The sequence below is a fragment of the Pongo abelii genome, chromosome X (assembly GCF_028885655.2).
Source record: "Pongo abelii isolate AG06213 chromosome X, NHGRI_mPonAbe1-v2.0_pri, whole genome shotgun sequence".
Classification (NCBI taxonomy): Eukaryota; Metazoa; Chordata; class Mammalia; order Primates; family Hominidae; genus Pongo; species Pongo abelii.
Window position 1 is genome coordinate 113590754 of NC_072008.2, and position 20009 is coordinate 113610762.

Genomic DNA, 20009 nt, shown 5'->3' on the forward strand with positions numbered 1-20009 from the left:
CCAGCTAATAGGCAGGAACACCAATTAGGGCCAGAGCCGCCCTTTTTTCTAGTGGAGCTTCACTTGGCCTGAGTCCCTGTGGATTGCACTTCCATAGATTTGAAACTTCCTCCAGGTACCACAAGCATCAGGCCTGTGATTAAGAGCAAAGAGCGGCCAACTATTGTAACTCTTATTCCCAAGGCCCCGCGGGTCCTATATGTGCCCTGCAACTTGGGGAAAATGGAGGTGGGGTTGTGGTCTCTATGCTGTAGCAGCCGGAAAGCCAAAAACAAGCTGTACCTCTCGCTCTTGACAGGATCCCAAGGCCAGAGGTGAAAGAGGTGCTGGGGGTCACTGACCATACCTGCAAAACTGAGAGTATGGTCCTTTTGTTCTGACAGACTGCTGAGGAGTCTCTATTTCTCCTCTCAACAGCAAACCCTTTAGATGTATTAATTTCCCTTTTTCTTCTTCTTCGCTATTTTTTTTTGAATGTTCTTGGGTAAAAGCCAGAGAAGGTAGTAGAATATGAAATTTCATCTGCATTGTGTAGACTTACAGTCTACTAAATTGTTTTTTAATTACAGTGTTTATGTTTTTCCTCTTGTTTATAATTATTTCATGTTAAACATTATAGCAAAATATATCAGACCCATAAATGTTTATTTAAGTTGTGTTTTGTGAACTGCTGGGACTTTTGTTTCTATATTTGCCTGAGTCCTCTTATCTTTGTGCATAACCTTGGGATGAGGCCCTGGTAGAAGTATTTCCTTCTTGGCATTTGGCACCATTAAACTCAAGATTCTGTCCCCTTGACATTTCCCTTGTTGTAGTCCTTGGTCTCAAGCAGTATTGTTAATAATTCAGTATAGCTTTCCATACTATATCCAGGCTGATCAAGAGTAAATATAATTGAGATATAAAAAAACTACATAGTTCAGAGATAGAGTTCAGGAGCTGGTATGTATTTGCATGCAAGTCCAGCTTGTATTGACATATTGCACACCTCCTCGGGAGAAGGCTGACTGGGCAGGGCCACCTTGGCTCCCTTCTGTGAAGCCTTGCTTTGCTGACATATATTGCATTGGATAGAGAGACTCCAAGCAGCAAAACGTTTTGCATAAACTCAGAAAGCAGAGGGGGGGCCCCCAATTCCAGACAGAGCTGGTAGCTTTCTGGGTGGAGCAGAAAGAGGTATAAGGGGCATCTCTTTCTCAGATGAACTCATTCAACAGTCACTGTGTGCTTGTCCTGTGTCAGGTATAGTGTAAGTGGGGATTCAGAGGTAAACAAAACAGGCCAAGCTCCCAAAGACTTCATGGTCTAGCTGCAGAAACAGAGTTGCAGACAGACAAAAACAGTACAAATACTAAGTGGTAATGGAGGCCTGGTGTGTGTGGGGGGAATAGGGGGTGGCATGTCTTGGGTGTGGAGGAGGGGTTAGCTCTGGCAGAAGAGAAGGACAATCTAGGTAGAGAGACTAGAGATTCTAGTGAACAGAGGCTTGGGGCTGAGAACAGTGTATATGCTGATATCCGGGTGTGGATTACAAAGCAGTTCAGTGTTACTGGAGAATAAAATGTGAGACATGGAAGCTGGTATAGTTGTAGAAGTGCTTGTTATCAATGTAATAAATAACAATATATAGAAGCAACTCTCATAACCATGGCAACTTGAAAGTAATGATAATTGTAAACATATTTAAAGATACCTGTAGTAACAGTAATGTGACATAAAATTGTGATTTCTATTGGGGACAAAGTCACAGGTACTGCTAACACTATTGTGATCTGTTCTCTGCATTTGTAGTTGAAGGAAATCTAAATTTTAGTTAGAGGTTGGTGAAAACAAAGATGTAATATTTTTCCATCTAAGTTAATTTATCCCCTGAATATTTATTTATTTATTTTTTTAGAATGAGTCTTGCTTTTGTTGCCCAGGCCAGGCAATGGCACGATTTTAACTCACTGCAGCCTCCGCCTCCCAGGTTCAAGCAATTCTCCTGCCTCAGCCTCCCAAGTAGCTTGGATTACGGGCATGTGCCACCACACAGGGATAATTTTGTATTTTTAGTAGAGACAGGGTTTCGCCACATTGGCCAGGCTGGTTTGGAACCCCTGACCTCAGGTGATCCACCCGCCTCGGCCTCCTAAAGTGTTGGGATTACAGGCGTGAGCCACCGTTCCCAGCCTATCCCCTGAAATTTTTTTTTTTTTTTTTTTTTTTTTTTGAGATGGAGTCTCGCTCTGTCGCCCAGGCTGGAGTGCAGTGGTGCGATCTCGGCTCACTGCAAGCTCCACCTCCCGGGTTCACGCCATTCTCCTGCCTCAGTCTCCTGAGTAGCTGGGACTACAGGTGCCCGCCACCACGCCTGGCTAATTTTTTTGTATTTTTAGTAGAGACAGGGTTTCACCATGTTAGCCAGGATGGTCTCGATCTCCTGACATCGTGATCCGCCCGTCTCGGCCTCCCAAAGTGTTGGGATTACAGGCGTGAGCCACCGCGCCCAGCCTCCCCTGAATTTTTAGGGGTCCCTGTTCTTTTTTTTTTTTTTTTTTTCCATCTAAGAAGTGAATATTTTATTATGTTGCATGCTATTTTATATTCTGTATTCTCCACTAGCCCTAAAGTCATTGGAACTTTGACTTCAGGTTTCGTATGTTTCTTTTTTTTTTTTTTCTTTTATTATTATTATTATTATTATTATACTTTAGGTTTTATGGTACATGTGCCCAATGTGCAGGTAAGTTACATATGTATACATGTGCCATGCTGGTGCGCTGCACCCACCAACTCGTCATCTCGCATTAGGTATATCTCCCAATGCTATCCCTCCCCCCTCCCCCCACCCCACAACAGTCCCCAGAGTGTGATGTTCCCCTTCCTGTGTCCATGTGTTCTCATTGTTCAATTCCCACCTATGAGTGAGAATATGCGGTGTTTGGTTTTTTGTTCTTGCGATAGTTTACTGAGAATGATGATTTCCAATTTCATCCATGTCCCTACAAAGGACGTGAACTCATCATTTTTTATGGCTGCATAGTATTCCATGGTGTATATGTGCCACATTTTCTTAATCCAGTCTATCATTGTTGGACATTTGGGTTGGTTCCAAGTCTTTGCTATTGTGAATAATGCCGCAATAAACATACGTGTGCATGTGTCTTTATAGCAGCATGATTTATAGTCCTTTGGGTATATACCCAGTAATGGGATGGCTGGGTCGAATGGAATTTGTAGTTCTAGATCCCTGAGGAATCGCCACACTGACTTCCACAAGGGTTGAACTAGTTTACAGTCCCACCAACAGTGGGGGTCCCTGTTCTAAGGCCAGGTGCTGTGGCCCATGCCTATAATCCCAGCACTTTGAGAGGCCGGGACGGGCGGATCCCTTGAGGCCAGGATTTCAAGACCAGCCTGGGCCACATGGCAAACACTATCTCTACAAAAGTACAAAAATTCCCTGGGCATGCTAGCGTGCATCTGTAGTCCCAGCTACGCAACGAGGATCACCAGAGCCCAGGTAGGTTGAGGCTGCAGTGAGCCATTATTGCTCCACTGCACTCCAGCCTGGGAGAAGAGTTCTAGACCAACCTCCTTATATATATTAATAACAATATTAGATGAATGAGTCTTTACTATATGCCAAGCACTGTGCTAAAAGCTTTATAGCCATTTTCTACTGATTCATCATCACAAGTCTGTGAGGCAGCCTTGTTTTCATAGCTCTCGGAGACACGGAATTGTTTTCAAAGGTTACACAGTTGGCAAGGGGCAGAAATGGGACTTGACCCTGAGTCAGTGTCACTTAAGCCCCACCCAAACTTCAGGCCTTGGATCTGCACCAGGATGGCTACATTAGAATCACCTGGGAAGTTCACTTTTTTTTTTTTTTGACAGAGTCTCGCTTGGTCACCAAGGCTGGAGTGCAGTGGCACAATCTCGGCTCACTGCAACCTCTGCCTCCCGGGTTCGAGCGATTCTTGTGCTTCAGCCTCCTGAGTAGCTGGGATTACAGACACACGCCGCCACGCAGGGCTCATTTTTGTATTTTTAGTAGAGACGGGGTTGCTCCATGTTGCCCAGGCTGGTCTTGAACTCCTGAGCTTAAGATCCACCCCTCTTGGCCTCCCGAAGTTCTGGGATTACAGGAGCCACCAAGCTCAGCCTTATTATTATTATTATTATTATTATTATTATTATTATTATTGAGACAGGGTCTTGCTCTGTTGCCCAGAGCTGGAGTGCAGTGGTACAATCTCAGCTCACTACAGTCTCGACCTCCTGGGCTCCAGGGGTCCTCCCGCCTCAGCCTTCTGAGTAGCTGGGACTGCAAGGGTATGCTACCACTCCCAGCTAAATTTTGTGGAGACGAGGTCTTGCCATTTTGCCCAGGCTGGTCTCAAACTCCTGGCTCAAGCAATCTGCCTGCCTTGGGTTTCCCGTAGTGCTGGGATTACAAGCATGAGCCATGAAGGCTGGCTTTTTTTTTTTTTTTTTTTGGACAGTGTTTGGCTCTGCCACCCAGGCTGAGGTGCAGTGGCACGATCCTGGCTCATTGCAGCCTCGGCCTGCCTGCCTCAAGGGGTCCTCCCAACTCAGCCTTCTGAGTAGCTGGGACTACAGGCGTGCAATCTTTCCTCACTACTACCTCCGCCTCCTGGGTTCAAGCGATCCTCTCATCTCAGTGTCCCGAGTAGCTGGGACTACAGGTGAGTACCACTACGCCCGGCTAATTTTTTTAAATTTTTTTATTTTTGTAGAGATGGGGCTTTACCATGTTGCTCAGGCAGGTTTTGAACTCCTGAGCTCAAGCAATCCACCCGCCTTGGCCTCCCAAGGTGCTGGGATTACAGGCGTGAGCCACCACACCCATCCTGGGATCCAGCTATCATTTGTGTATCTATCTATCTATCTCTCTCTCTCTCTCTCTCTCTCTCTATATATATATATATATATATATATATATATATATATTTCTTTTTTTTTTTTCTTTGAGACAGAGTCTCGCTGTGTCTAATTCTGGTATTTTTAGTAGAGACGGGGTTTCACCATTTGGCCAGGCTGGTCTCAAACTCCTGACCTGAGGTGATCTGCCCACCTTGGCTTCCCAAAGTGCTGGGATTACAGGTGTGAGCCACTGCACTGGGCAGGGATCTATATGTTTAAAAGGTCCCCAGATGATTCTTAAAGGTAGCCAGGTTTGGGAGCTTTAATCTTCTCAAGCACAAACTTTTTGTTTTTATTTTACATTTTAATCGAAATTGTATATATTTAAGGTGTACATCACGGCTATATATATATATATATATATATATATACCCACACATATATACACACATAGACTACAGTCAAGCTAACATATCCATCTCTTCACATAGTTATCTTTGTGTGTGTGTGCGTCTGTGTGCAGTGAGATCTACGCTATTAGCAAATTTCAAGTGAACAATACAGTATTGTTAACTATAGTCCCCATGCTGTACATTATATCTCTAGAGCTTATTCATCCCATATAACTGAAGCTTTGAACCCTTTGACCAACATCTCCCAATGTGTTCCCCACTCTACCCCTGGTAACCACCATCTACTCTCTGCTTTGATGAATTCAGTTTTTTTAGATTCCACATAAAAGTGAGATCATGTAGTGTTTTTCTTTCTGTGTTTGGCTTATTTCACTTAGCAAAATATCCTCCAGGATCATTCACGTTATCACAAATGGCAGGATTTCCTTCTAAGGCTAAATAATATTTTATTATATATATACATACATATACATATATACACATAATATACACACATATACACACATAATATACGTGTATACACATATACATATACACTCATATACACATACATATACAAATATGCGCACACATACATGTATATATATACACACACACCACAATTTCTATATTTAGAAATTGAATTTTTTAGAAAAAATTATAAATTAATTTAGAAATTGAAATGAATGGATAAAAACTCATTTTTATCTATCAATGGACACTTAGGTTGTTTCCACAAGCTTTCTTAGCACAGTGCTTGGGCATGGTAGATACCTAATAAATATCTGATTAACCAAGGGGAAATAAAATATGGAGATGGGGAACTGAGGGAAATTGAAAAGCTGTCCTTGAGGGCCAGGCACAGTGGCTCACACCTGTAATTCTAGCACTTTGGGAGGCCGAGGCGGTGGGATCACTTGAGGTCAGGAATTTGAGACAAGCCTGGCCAACAGAGTGAAACCCTGTCTCTACTACAAATATAAAAATTAGCCTGGCATGGTGGCACTTGCCTTTTTTTTTTTTTTTTTTTTTTTAGAGGGAGTCTCACTCTGTCGCCCAGGCTGGAATGCAGTGGCGCGATCTCGGCTCACTGCAACTTCTGCCTCCTGGGTTCAGGCGATTCTCCTGCCTCAGCCTCCCGAGTAGCTGAAATTACAGGCACCTGCCACCATGCCCAGCTAGTTTTTGTATTTTTGGTAGAGACAGGGTTTCACCGTGTTGGCCAGGCTGGTCTTGAACTCCTGACTTCAAGTGATCCATCTGCCTCGGCCTCCCAAAGTGCTGGGATTACAGACGTGAGCCACTGCACCCGGCCAAGAATTGTATATATTTAAGGTGTACACCATGATGTTTTGATATACATTGTGAAATGATTACCACAATCAAGCTAATTAATATGTACATCAACCTGTCTTTGTAGAACTGTTTCATGGAGGCCATATATTATTACATCCTAATATCTACAGTGTTTTCTTCTGGAGCTCACAGTCTGGTGTGCGTGTGTGTGTGTGTGTGTGTGTGTGTGTGTGTCCAGGGTGGGAGCACAGGCAAGTAAAGAGACAATCACAGTATATATGATAAGGATTGTCATGGAATGAAGCACAGAATGGTGATGGAAGGAACAAAGAGTGGGCATACCAAACACAGGTTGGAAGGGTAAAGGAAGGCTTCCTAGAGGAGATGATGTCTTGAAGGATGAATTGAGAAGGACAAAGTACTTATCCAAGGCCATTTTTAGTGCCTAGTAGACATTCATCTAATGAGATGGTGGATGTATAACACTTAGTACCTACCACATAGTCACAGCTCAATATGTGGTAGATGTCATTATTGTTACCTGACCTTTTCAAACAAACTTGAATGGCAAGTTATGTTTACTATGAAGAATATGTAAGATAATGCATGGCATGTTAAGTACTTAATATAGTGTCTGGCATATAATAATTGCCCAGCAAATGGTGGCAGTTGATAATGTTATTGTTGCTGCTATCATTATTTTTAGGTTTGGCTGGATTGAGATAGATGGAATCTTCCATCTCTGATCTTTTGGGTCATTCAACTCTGCAATTTGTTACATGTTACATTATTTCATATTACATGAAATTACATATTACATATTTATATATGTAATATGAAATTACATGTTACACGTTACATTTTTTCAGATATAATGTATGCAAGCATGCTTATGTTCAGAACTTTTCCCGATAACAATCTCTGGCCCCAACCATAACAATCTCTGGCCCCAACCACGGCTACCACCATCACCAGCCACATGGTGTTCTCAAGTTGTGGTCTCCACAAAGCATATAGAAAATAGAGGAGCTGGGCAGATGCGGTGGCTCACGCCTGTAATTCCAACACTTTGGGAAGCTGAGGTGGGTGGTCACTTAAGCTCAGGAGTTCAAGACCAGCCTGGGCAACATGGCAAAACCCCATCTCCACACACACACACACACAAACACAAAAATTAGCCAGGTGTGGTGGCATGCACCTGTGGTTTCAGCTACTCAGGAGGCTGAGGTGGGAAGATTGCTTGAGCCTGGGAGGTTGAGGCTGTAGTGAACTGTGATTGTGCCACTGCACTCCAGCCTGGACCACAGAGCGAGACCTTGTCTCAAAAACAAACAAAAGAAAGAAGGAAGGAAAGAAAGAAAGAAGGAAAGAAAGAAAGAAAGAAAGACAGAAAGATAGAAAAAGAAAGGAAGGAAGGAAGGAAGGAAAAAGAAAGAAAGAAAGAGAAAAGAAATAAAATAAAATAGGGGAACTGATGGCAGAAGAAGTGGAACAGAGCTGTTGTTGCCTCTGAAAATATTTTCTTTATAGTAAAGGGATGACATTGGTTTTCTGATCAGCCTCTGTATTTCCAATCTAAGGACAGTTGGTAGGAGTGAATCAAAAGCTTTCCCCAACTTTCTTGGGCACTTTTGCTGTTCTGGATAGGAGGATAGAGTGTATGTAGGTTATAAATATGTTCCTCAGTCCAACCCCATCTTCCCACAACAGCTAGCAGAAATTTCTTCTCCATTAGCAATTAACAGTCCCTTTTCCCCTATTTTCTGTAGCTAGTGCAAGTTTTAGTTTTTTGTTGCAGAGCTTCATGGATATTTTAATGACATTCTTAGATGGTGGGTATCAGACTGTGTTATCTTGCTGCCATGTTAACCCAGAGTTCCCCCAGATACAATTGGTTTTCTTGCTAATGACTTCAGGGAGAAGGCACAAAAGTCCTTTGCTTTTTCGTGGTCCTTTCTTACTGTCTTTCCAGCCCTCTCCATCCTGGGGGCCCTGTTTTCACCAGTCATCTTATTTTACCCAATACAGGAGTCCTCATCCTTTTTCTAAGGAAAAACTGTGTTGTATATTCCTGATGCCTTGATCTCCCTGGGAAGACAGAAATTAAAGGTAGAGAGAAGTTGACTGAATCTGGGGGCTGGCTACCAGGGTGTGGGAGTGAAGAGGATTGGGGATATGCTGCTTACTGTCTTCCTCTCTGAGCTGAGAATCCAGGTAAACTGCAGAGAGCAGGGCAGGAGAAGGGCGATCGTGTTGGAGAGTTAGCTTACAAGGCCTTGATATTGTTTGTAGATCCCAAGCTACCGATTAGGGGCCCCTGACCTAATATAGTAAAAAAAAATGGTTTGTGTTGTCATTGTGGCTATTTTTTAATATCCTTCCAGAGGTATATCTCCCTTCCTGTATTAGCTTTCTAAATCTTGATACTGTGCACGCAGATTGATCCATTTGCCCTACTTTCCACTCCTTGTAGCATTCTCAATTGTCTTTCAGCCACCTCTGGATTTCTGGACTTGGTTTACCTAGCCTTTGTGACCACTCCATATATTGACATACAGGGAGCCTCCAAGTTGCAGACAGGCTGAGCTCTCAAAGTTCACTCTCAAGTCAATTGTTTGGAAGGTGACATGCATTTTTCCATAGGAGAAAAAAATTGTTATAAATTGAACTACATTTCCAGACCAGCCCACAAAAGATGTTTTTAGCTTTAATGTACTAAAAATGTGAGCCATTTGCAATGAAAAGTAGGAAATCTTGGTAATTCAGCAAAAACAAGAAGACAATACAAGGGAATAAGAAATATTTTTGCTTGACTGCTGGTACTGGAGTCAAGAAAGCTGAACTGGATGAGATACACAGGGCTTTCCGGAGGCTCTCCAGAAAGACTCATGGGGACTTTGAAAGTCTGTGGAATCATAACGTAGTTCTAAGTTTACTTCAAAACGGATGGCTTTCAATAGTAATGACTACCATATACTGAGCACTTACTGTGTGTCAGGCGCTGTGCTAGGCAGTTTACATACCTTCCCCTCATTTCATTTCATTCTTACAACAACACTATGAGGTAAATACTATAATGACCCTTATTTTACAGACTGAGGCTCAGAAAGGTCAATGAACTTGACAAAAGTTATACAGACAGCACAATTAGAGGCCAAGTCAATGGTTTCCTACTGCCCGAACCTGTGCTTTACAATATATATCTGACCACTCTTTTCTTTTCTTTTCTTTATGTGGGTATATTGGGAACATTACTTTTGGGGCTGTCAGCCATGATTAGAGTTATTTGCCAGATTGCAAGGAAACTAAGATTGGGAAACTAGGAGAGGTGGTACAAGGGAGAGAAGGAAGGAGGGAGGGACAGAGAATTTTGTTAGGCAAAAGTTCAACTAAGAAACCACATACGTCAGTGCTTCTCAAACTGTACTGTGCACTCAAATCACCCAAAACTTGTTAAAATGAAGATTATTATTCAGCAGATCTAGGGAGGGGCCTGAGATCCTGCATTTCTAAAAAGCTCCCAGGTGTGCTGCTCCTGCTGGCCCACGGACAACACTTTGAACAGTAAGGCCATATAGTGCAAATGATAAACAAAAACATTCAAGCGTCCATTAACACCTGCTTCCTAATTTAATCCAGATCAGCTTCTACACTAAACAGTCACTTATTATCCTCTTTTCTCCTGTAGGCTGTCTCAGGCCATTGTCTCCACTTTAGTTCTGCCAGTCTGTTTCAGCTTATGTTTGTTTATTTATTTATTTGTACAAATTTAAGGGGTTCGAGTGCAGTTTTGGTACATGGATATATTGCAGAGTGGTGAAGTCTGGGCTTTTAATGTAACCATCACCCAAACAGTATAGACTGTACCCATTAAGTAATTTCTCATCTCTCACCTCCATGACATGTTTATGTTTAACTATTCATATAAATACAGGTGTTAAATACATATGAACATCTTCTGTCACTCTGAGCACTGGGAAGTCTCAATCAGACATGAGTTTCTCTTGGCACAAAGTAGATATTTGGCCACAGGGTTCCAGTCCTCAACAATGGCTGTCAGCTCTCTCACCCATTAGGAACAGTCTTATAAAGGTAAGGCATGTAGTAACACTACTGTCCCAGCGCTTTCTAATTTCCTTTCTTAGAGCTACTGCCTTCATCTGGAGCAGGAAGTAGCCTGGCTTTTTAAAGAGTCCAGATCCTTGTTCCTTTCACATAGTTGAAACAATCACAGCATTAGTTTAAGGCAACTATTGAAAAGATTCTTTGCAGAGTCCTGCCAACTCTAAAAGCCCAGTGAAATTTGTTTCCTGGAAGATAATTTACTTTATTTTGCCACCTCCTCTCCTCCGTCCTCTTAGGATTTTGACTGATCATTTTGAGCCATTCTTCACATTTTTCTTCTATTTTTAGACTCTCTGACTAATTCTCTCTAGTAGCAAGAGTCAAGGAAAGCTTTCCACTCCAACCAAACTCTACTTTTTAGGTAGGAAATATTCTCTCACAGTGTTTACAGATCAACTTGATGATCTGTGGTCCCTGGCAACTGGATTGCTTTTCTATCTTCTCTTTAACCTTTGGGGATGTTAACCTTGGGGGTGACCCTTCTAACACCTTTAGCAGGTAGGTGTTCATTGCAGCCTCCACATGAATAGATTAGGTAAGTTCACGTTCTGTCACTGGATGAATTAAAAACTCTGCTAAAAAAGAATTGTAATCTTCTGTTTTTAACTTCTATCCATTAATCTTACTTTTATCATATGGAGCAGAAATAGCACTTTCAATGTTTCATGACATTTGTCATATCCTCCTTTAACCATCTCTTTGCTAGACTAAACATCCCCAATTTCTAATCAGTCCTCAGTTACTTCTTGACCCTTCATTCATTCAATAAACATTAGATGCACTATGATTTGTAAATGTTCACTTTAAAATACAGTACCTCGAAATGGAACGTACTGCTCGCTGTGTAGTTTGACCAGCATGGAGCACATTGGGACTGCCACTCCTTGTGATGGTCTGATGCAATGTTATGATCATGTTAGCTTAAAAAAGAGTAACTCACTTCTTCACATCTAGTGAGTACCTACTTTGGGTCAGGTACCTAACATCTACTAGAAACCTCTATTTTCAGTGGTAGAGGTTCTCTGTTCTTTCTTATCCCATGGGGCCTGGAGATGGTACAGCCACCCTCTTCCAATCCTTCCTACTGTCATCTGCTGTACTTTAGTTCTCTCACTTATTGAGGACTTCACCTCCTCACTGATAGTCTTCTTTTCCACCCCAACTCTAGCCACCATCCTGAGTGATCTGAATGTCCTCATAGATGACCCATTTATAAGCTTCATCCTTTCAATTATTTTACCTCCACTCTGCTTCACCAACTATTTTCAATGATCCACTTTATTCTCAGCAGATGATCTCACCTCTTCTTCCATTATGAAAATCTAGGTCATTGGATGCTAACACTCATTTTCCTGTCCTCACCCCACCCTGCCACATAGTTGTGTCCCTACATGTCCTAACTTTTTTTTTTTTTGGTCTTGCAGAAACAGACATAGCTTCTCCAGTTGAAGGCTAATTTCTCTACGTGTGCTTTGGAGCCAATTCTTTCTCACCTCCATGAGGACTTACTTCATCAGTTATCCCTCCTCTCATCTGTGTCTTCAACAACTCCTTCTCTACTTACTGGCTGCTTCCCATCAACCTTCAGACACGATCAACTTTCACTCTAAAAAAAGAAACAAACAAATTTTCCTTCACTTCTATCCCCAACTGGCATTTGCCCTATTTCTCTTCTTTTATTGTTATGGAATCTTTTCTAAAGTGTAGACACTCTCCATTTCCTCACCTCCTGTTAAAAACTCAGCTCCCACTATGGCTTTTCTGTTCCCAGAACACCACTGTTATTTCTCTTTTTAAGTAAACCAATGACATCCTAATTGCCAAATCTAATGAACAATGTTAAGTCTTTATTTTACTGGACCTCTCTCTGATGTATTTAACATAATTGATTGCTCTCACCCTACTTCTGTCCTCATGACTCTCTTGAAAGTGCCTACTTCTTGGCTTTGGTGATGTTTCACATCTTCTGACTGTCCTCATTCCTCTCTGATTACTCCTTCTTATGCTGTTTTGTGGACTTTTCGTCTGCCACTCCTTAAATGCCAGTCTTTCCCAGGTTTTTTCATTCCTCACCTTTCCCCTAGATCATCTCATCCATACCCATGGTTTTATCTACCATCCTATTGAGCCCCAAATCTGTGTCTGTAGTCCCAGACACAGACCTCTCTTGAGAGCTCCAAACTCATATACTAGTTAATACTTGACAGGTATAATATGGCACATCCTACAGGTACCTCAAGACCAAACTCAGTATGTTCCAAATTCATCTTTTTTACTCTAATCTGCCCTTCCTCCTCTATCTGCCCAACTGACGCCATTTTGGTGACTCAGACCTCTATCCACATAGTTGACCTCTATCTACACAGTGCTGAAACTTGGTAGTCATCCTGAATTTCTCATTCAACCAGTCACCAAGACCTGTTCAGTCTGTCTTCTAAGTATCTATCTGAGATGTGTTTCCTTTATGTTACTACAGCATATTATTAGTCCAGGCTTTCCATCATCTTTTCATTTTTTAACTATTCAAATATCTCCTTAACTGGTCTTTCTGCCTCTTGGCCTGCTCCCCCTTAGTCTATCCTTCACATTGTGATAGAATGCATTTTCTCTAATGCAAATCAGATCACATCACTCCTCTGCTTGAAGCCCTATCATGGTTCCCACTGCTTACTGGTACAGTCCAAGCTGCTCCACAAGGCTTACAAGGCCCCTCACAATCTGGCCTTGCCTACCCTTCCAATCTTGTCTCCTATCATCTTTTCCTTATTTTCTTTGCCCAAATAACGTCAGACTGAATACCCCCCACCATGCCTTCATGCCTTCATACACACTGTTCTCTCTCCCTAGAATGATCTCTTGGTCTTCCAGTCAAATCTTCATTCAGCTTTCAAAATTGGACTCAGAGAGTATGTCTGGGTAGATACACAAGAAACTAGTGACAATGATTGGGTGGCTGGGGCACAGGGGTGGGAAGAAGACTTCCTTTTTCCACCTATTTGTACATTCTGCATTTTGTAACACAAATCTGAATTCACTATTCAAAAAAGTAAATACTATGTAAATTTTTTGTTAAAAAAGCTCAGGAATCAGGTCCTTTAGAAAGTTGTTTTCCCCTCCTCATCCTCCTCTGTAATTTTGTACTCTCTTCTTTGTGCTACCTCTGGGCCTACTGTGTGCTCCTGTGATTAGAATAATTACATTGCATTGCAATTTATATGTTAAGTTGTCCATCTCCCCAGATTGTGAGCTACCTGAGGGAAAGGGTTGCATGTTACTTTTTATTGTTTCCCCAGAATTTAACATAGTGCTGTATAAATGTTGATTGAATGGATGGAGAAACAGGTGAAGAGAAGAATAAAGTAGAGGATGCCCCAAATTATAAAACAAAGCTCCCAAGCCAGTTATCTTTCCCAATATCCATCAATCTGTCCTTTTGCCATGTGTTGAGCTTGAAAGTAATACTTTACATTTACACTTTTTTTTCTGAGACAGGGTCTCACTCTGTCACCCAGGCTGGAGTGCACTGGCACAATTATGGCTCACTTCAGCCTTGATCTCCTGGGCTCTAGATCCTCCTACCTCAGCCTTCCAAGTAGCTGGGACTATAGGCACATGCCACCACGCCCTGCTAATAGTTGTAATTTTTTTGTAAAGGTGAGGTTTCACCATGTTGCCCAGGCTGGTCTTGAACTCCTGGGATTAAGCAATCCACCTGCCTTGGCCTCCCAAAGTGCTGGGATTGCAGGCGTGAGCCACTGCACCCGGCCTTACATTTATTCTTAAGTACTGTCCATCAGTTACCTTGTCAATTTGGGCTCAGCATCATGTAAGACTGCCCAGATCATTTCAAAGTCCCTCTTATTTTTGTGTTATGGGTAGATTTGATATGTATTTGTATATCCTATTCTGAATCACTTGATCAGAATATTGATACAATACCTATTGCTTATTGAACACCTACAGTGTGTCAAACACAGTGCTGGGTGTTTTTACATATGACATTGTCGCAGTATTTGTTGCAAGATAGGTATTTTGCTCTCCAGTTTACAGATGAGAAGATTGAAATCAGTATTGTTAAGTGCCCTGCCCAGGGTCATATTGCTAGTAAATGGCGAAGTTGAGATTTGAAACAAGGTCTTTTGACTTCAAAATTCATGCTTGAGTCATAACACTACATTGATGCAAAGGAGCATCTCCACTGCTTGACTACTGGGTGCCTAGCTCAAGGCAGCCCATTGTCTTCGGACTGCTCTGACCATTTTAAAAGCTCTTGTTTGTAGTGAGCCAAGTTATAAATGAGCCAAACAAGACATGGCCAATAACAGGGCCTTTTGGCTCTCTGCTAGAACCTTCCTTCCAGTCTGACACCAAACCATTTGTTCGCTTCTTTGGCTATAGTTGTTCAACTAGTTATAGGCTCATCTCAACAAATGCCTGAAGCATCCAGCTTATATTTTGCCATCTCATCTACAAGGAAATTATGGCAAACTTTGTCCAATGCCTGGATGAAATGAAATCCACTATAGCTATCACATTCTCTGATAGCTTATCTAGTAACCAGATCAAAAAAAAAAAAAAAGGAAATGAAGTCTAGGAGGGATATTTGTTTTTTAACGGGGCAATTTGTCAATGACTTAAAGTAGTGAGTTTCCATGGTATACCTTCAGACATCCTTGACAGGCTGTCAGGAAGATGATTTTTGGCCAGTGGGCTTCCTACTTCTCTTCAAATGACATCTAAATAGGGACTCCCATTTTCATTGCTTTGAATTGCACAGCACTGTTGTTTACATCTGGTTTTATTTAATCTTCCATTTCAGTTTTCTGGGCTTTTATTTTTTCTTTTTGTTCTGCCCTTGCACATGTTCCCTCTGCCTGGTTCATTCCCTAAACTCCTACACCCCCTAGCCCTGCAACACACACATACACATACCTTCCTTGTCCTTTGAGAATCAGTGCATGCAGTCCATTCTCCAGAAGACTTCTCTGTTGTCCCCAGGCTGAGGTAACTGCTTCTCCTCTTGGGTGTTGTAGTGGCAAGTCAGCACAGTGCCTGTTACAAAGTAGATCCCCAATAAATGTTAACTCCCTTCTCCCCTTCCTCCATGAATATCTCTAAAATAGTATTGATTACACCATATTGTATTTTCTTGTTTACTTGTCTGCCTTCATCACTCAATTATGAGCTCATTCATTCATCCAGTCATTAACAAATATTTATTGTGTGTCTAAGGTGTACGAGGCATTGTTCATGTAGGTACTGGGGACACAGTGATTTCTGAAAATTGTATTTTCACTGTGTCTTTTCATTGTTGTGCTTATAGCACCTGTCATAATGTCTGGCAAGTAGAGTGCTTATTAAATGTTTGTTAAGGGAATGCACTTCCTTAGCAGAGTCTCTCCAAGTGTGATCCTTGGACCATTTGCATCTGGATCATTGAGGGATATAGGTTAAAATGTTAATTTTTGGGTCCCTCTCCAAACCTACTGAATCAGAATATCTTAAGAGTGGGCTGCAAGAATCTGTATTTTAATCTCGTTTTGTGGTATTTCTTTCATGCTAAAATTTGGGAACCACTCCGAAACAGAATAGAAATAGGGAGACCTAATGCCTATTATTGAAAAGTGTAGCTAAAACCAACTAAATCGTGTTTAATGCCTCCGAATGCTTTAGTAAATTTTAGTAAAAGAGAAAAAGGAATTAATTAAAATTGTCTAGAAAGGTTAATTACTATTTACCTTTTGAACTAGTGGAATTATTGCCAATAAAATCTAATCTTAATTTAGGTCAAATTTATGATACCAGAGAGTTTTCATTTTTAAAGTGCTACTTGTATATTTGATGGTATATAGGGACCCATTGTGTAACCCAACAATACAATATATTGATTCCATGTTATAGACTTGAATTGCAAATTAAGAAAGAGTATGTCCAAACTGTACTTGTGCTTTAACATTGATTATATATGTGATTTATCTGATGCTTAGTCCTTAATCAGAATTGTTAGTGGTCATTCTCTGTGCAAATTTGATCCATTTAACTGTTTTATGCCATATTTTCCAAGAACATGCTGTTATTAAAAGTGCTCTTTGGTAATAGATTAGGTATATAAGATCTAAGTCTCAACCAAAGACAGCACAACTTCCCTTTCAGGAAGACTTGACAAGTTGGATTTTATGACCATGTTTTGGGGACTGGAGCTGTCTATTTTTAGTGTGCCTTGACATGATCCTTATGGTCAGGAGCTGAAGTGTTCTTGTATCTGAACACAAATATGTTAAATATTCACAGGTTTATACTTCTGTTTCCCTCCTTTTGACTTCCCTCTTTTTTTCAACTCAACTTAGGTTTTCAGTGGTGGTGTCACTGCTGCCAAGCTGGACCGAAAACGGCCATCTGCACGCTGCCCAACCAGCACCATGTCCAAAGACCTGAAAATTCTGTGTAAAGATCCTGCTTTGGAGCTGAGCTGCTACCGGGACCATCAGTTCAGTGGCAGTAAATTTCAGCAGGAAAAATTACTGAAGGAAAGCTCCACACTGAATATGGGGAATCTTTCCTTTTATACAACCGAAGAGAAAATACATGAGCTCTTTAGTAGATCTGATATCAGGAATATCTTTATGGGCCTGGATAAAATAAAGAAAACAGCATGTGGTTTTTGCTTTGTAGAATGCCATAACAGAGCTGATGCTGAAAATGCCATGTGGTTTCTAACTGGGACCTGCCTAGATGAGTGGATTATCCGCACTGATTGGGATATAGGTTTTAGAGAGGGTCAACAGTATGGTCACGGTAAATCTGAGGGTCAGGTAAGGGATGAGTTTCGTGAAGATTTTCATTCTGGTAGAGGAGGCTTTGGAAGACAGACTCAGATCTAGAACAATCCATAGAGAAAAAGTTTTAACTCTAACCCCTTGAAAAGTGTGTTATAGACCAACCTCAAGTCTGCAAATAGCCAATTCCAAGTTTAAATTACCTTACTTGTTGATGTATTTTTTTCTCTGAAAATTTATTAAATAGTAGAAACAAAAAAAAATCCATTTGTTTTTGTCTGAATTTTGAAGATGCTTTTCAGATTACGAGTTTGACTGTTAGGTGGTTCAAAGTGAAGTGTTCTTCGGGAACAAATTAGGTATGTAAGATCAGAGTCAACCAAAGCACAACTTCCCTTTTAAGATTTCTGTTGGATTCTATGGCCATGTTCCTGCAGCCCGAAATTATAATTTTTTTTAGGGCTTGCATAAAATACAGTCAAATAAGTGGAAATTTAAAAAAATTATCAAGAGAAACACAAGCACAATTATTTGAAACCATAGAAAAGTCTGGAAGAATTTGTAATAAAAACAAAAATCCTCCTGCCCCACCTCTTCCTATCCTACGCCTATTCCCTGGACGATAACGCTTAATTATTTTTATTAGTTTTTGGTTTGTTTGTTTCTTGGTAGTTTCCTCCATATCTACAAATAACATGACTACTTACTTTCTTTTTAAACGCTACCTACTGACTTCCTACTTTCAGAGATGAGGATTTAGCTCACTTACACCCCCATTTGCACTTCTCTACTGTCCATCCTCTCAATATAGTTCACAACACTTTACAGAGGGTTCCTGAGTTACAATGGCTTGGCTTACAATGTTTGGACTTTACAATGGTATAAAAGTGATATGCATTCAGTAGAAACCATACTTCAGGTACCCATACAACTATTTTGTTTTTGACTTTCAGTATAGTATTCAACAAATTGCATGAGATACTTAACACTTTATTATAAAATAGGCTTTGGGTTAGATGATTTTGCCCAAGTGTAGGCTAATGTAAAATGTTCTGAGCACGTTTAAGATAGGTTGTGCTATGCTATATTTGAGAGGTTAGACGTATTAAATGCATTTTCAACTTAATATATTCAATTTACAATGAGCTTATCAGGATGTAACCGCATCATAAGTCAATGAGCATCTGTACTTACTTTCTTTATTGTTACATAGCATAACTTAGGTTATACTGTGGTAATAAACAATCAAAAAATTTTAGTGCTTAAAATTACTAAGTTCTGTTCCTCCCACTACATTCCCATTGCTGATTACATGGTGCGGGGGTCTGCTCCATGCCATGAATGTCCTCCTTCTGGGGCCTAGGCTAATAGTATACCCACTATCTGGAATGATGGTGACAGAGGGAAAAACAGAGTGACAAATCATGTCCTGGCTCCTCAAGCTTCCACCCAGAAATGATATCCGTCACTTTTGCTCACATTTCCATTCTCAAAACATGTTGTCAAAACTGATTCTGAGGGAGTGGAGAAGGATCTGCAGGAAGAGATCCTGAATATTAGTGATGAGTTATACAGTTTACTACAGGTTCTCCTATAACTTTAATATATACAAATATAACCCCATTTTTGTTTTGCTCCACCATATAGTACTCCCCACTTTGTAAGATGAAGATGTTAATGTCCTTTTGCCTTTTCTTCACCTTTCTTCCTCCCGCTTCTACTTTCTAGCTTTTTTCATCTATATTTCTGTTTTTACATTGTCAAAATTGATAAAGTTGTCCATGCTCCGTCTTTCAGTTAATTCCAAAAGTTTACAATTAGTAAAGAGTATTTTATTACTGTGACTATATAAATATTGTTCCCTGGCCAGGTGCAGTGGCTCATGCTTGTAATCCCAGAATTTTGGGAGACTGAGGTAGGCAGATCACTTGAGGTCAGGAGTTCAAGACCAGCCAGGACAACATGGTGAAACCCTGTCTTTACCAAAAATACAAAAATTGCTGGGCATGATGGCATGTGCCCGTGGTCCCAGCTACTCAGGAGGCTGAGGTGGTAGGATAGTGATCCCTCCTGAGCCCAGGAGGTGGAGGTCGCAGTGAACTGAGATTGTTCCACTGCACTCCAGCCTGGGTGGCAGAGTGAGACCCTATCTCAAAAATAAGTAAGTAAGTAAGTAAATAAATAAATAAAGTTCCCTGCAAAGCCAGGGAGAGTCCAACAACTATATCTTTTCTTCTGGAATTTTTATTTACCATTCTGTCTTTCTTATATTTGCCTTTATTGCACCGCTTAATTTCCTTCAAACTCTGTAAAAAATTAAGCTTTCCAAGGATATTCTCCTACTTTTTTCTTTTTTGAAGTCTCACTCTGTCGCCCAGGCTGGAGTTCAGTGGAACAATCTTGGCTCACTGCAACCTCCACCTCCTGGGTTCAAGCGATTCTCCTGCCTCAGCCTCCCGAGTAGCTGGGACTACAGGTGTGTGTCACCACACGCAGCTCATTTTTGTATTTTTTTCAGTAGAGACAGGGTTTCACCATATTGGCCAGG

At 41.0% G+C, this 20009-nt stretch overlaps 1 protein-coding gene across 1 annotated transcript; it reads left to right on the top strand.

Annotated features, from left to right (window-relative positions):
- Positions 1 to 181: 181 nt before the first annotated feature.
- NCBP2L (nuclear cap binding protein subunit 2 like) lies at positions 182 to 18729 on the top strand. Its single transcript, XM_024241058.2, has 2 exons — positions 182 to 307; positions 17033 to 18729. The coding sequence occupies exon 2, from the start codon at positions 17105 to 17107 to the stop codon at positions 17564 to 17566; it is 462 nt and encodes a 153-aa protein (XP_024096826.1). The 5' UTR covers positions 182 to 307; positions 17033 to 17104; the 3' UTR covers positions 17567 to 18729.
- The last annotated feature ends 1280 nt before the right edge of the window (positions 18730 to 20009 follow it).

Bases quoted from the DNA above. Each gene is read 5' to 3' on its own strand.
- NCBP2L (XM_024241058.2), top strand. From the start codon at position 17,105: ATGTCCAAAGACCTGAAAATTCTGTGTAAAGATCCTGCTTTGGAGCTG.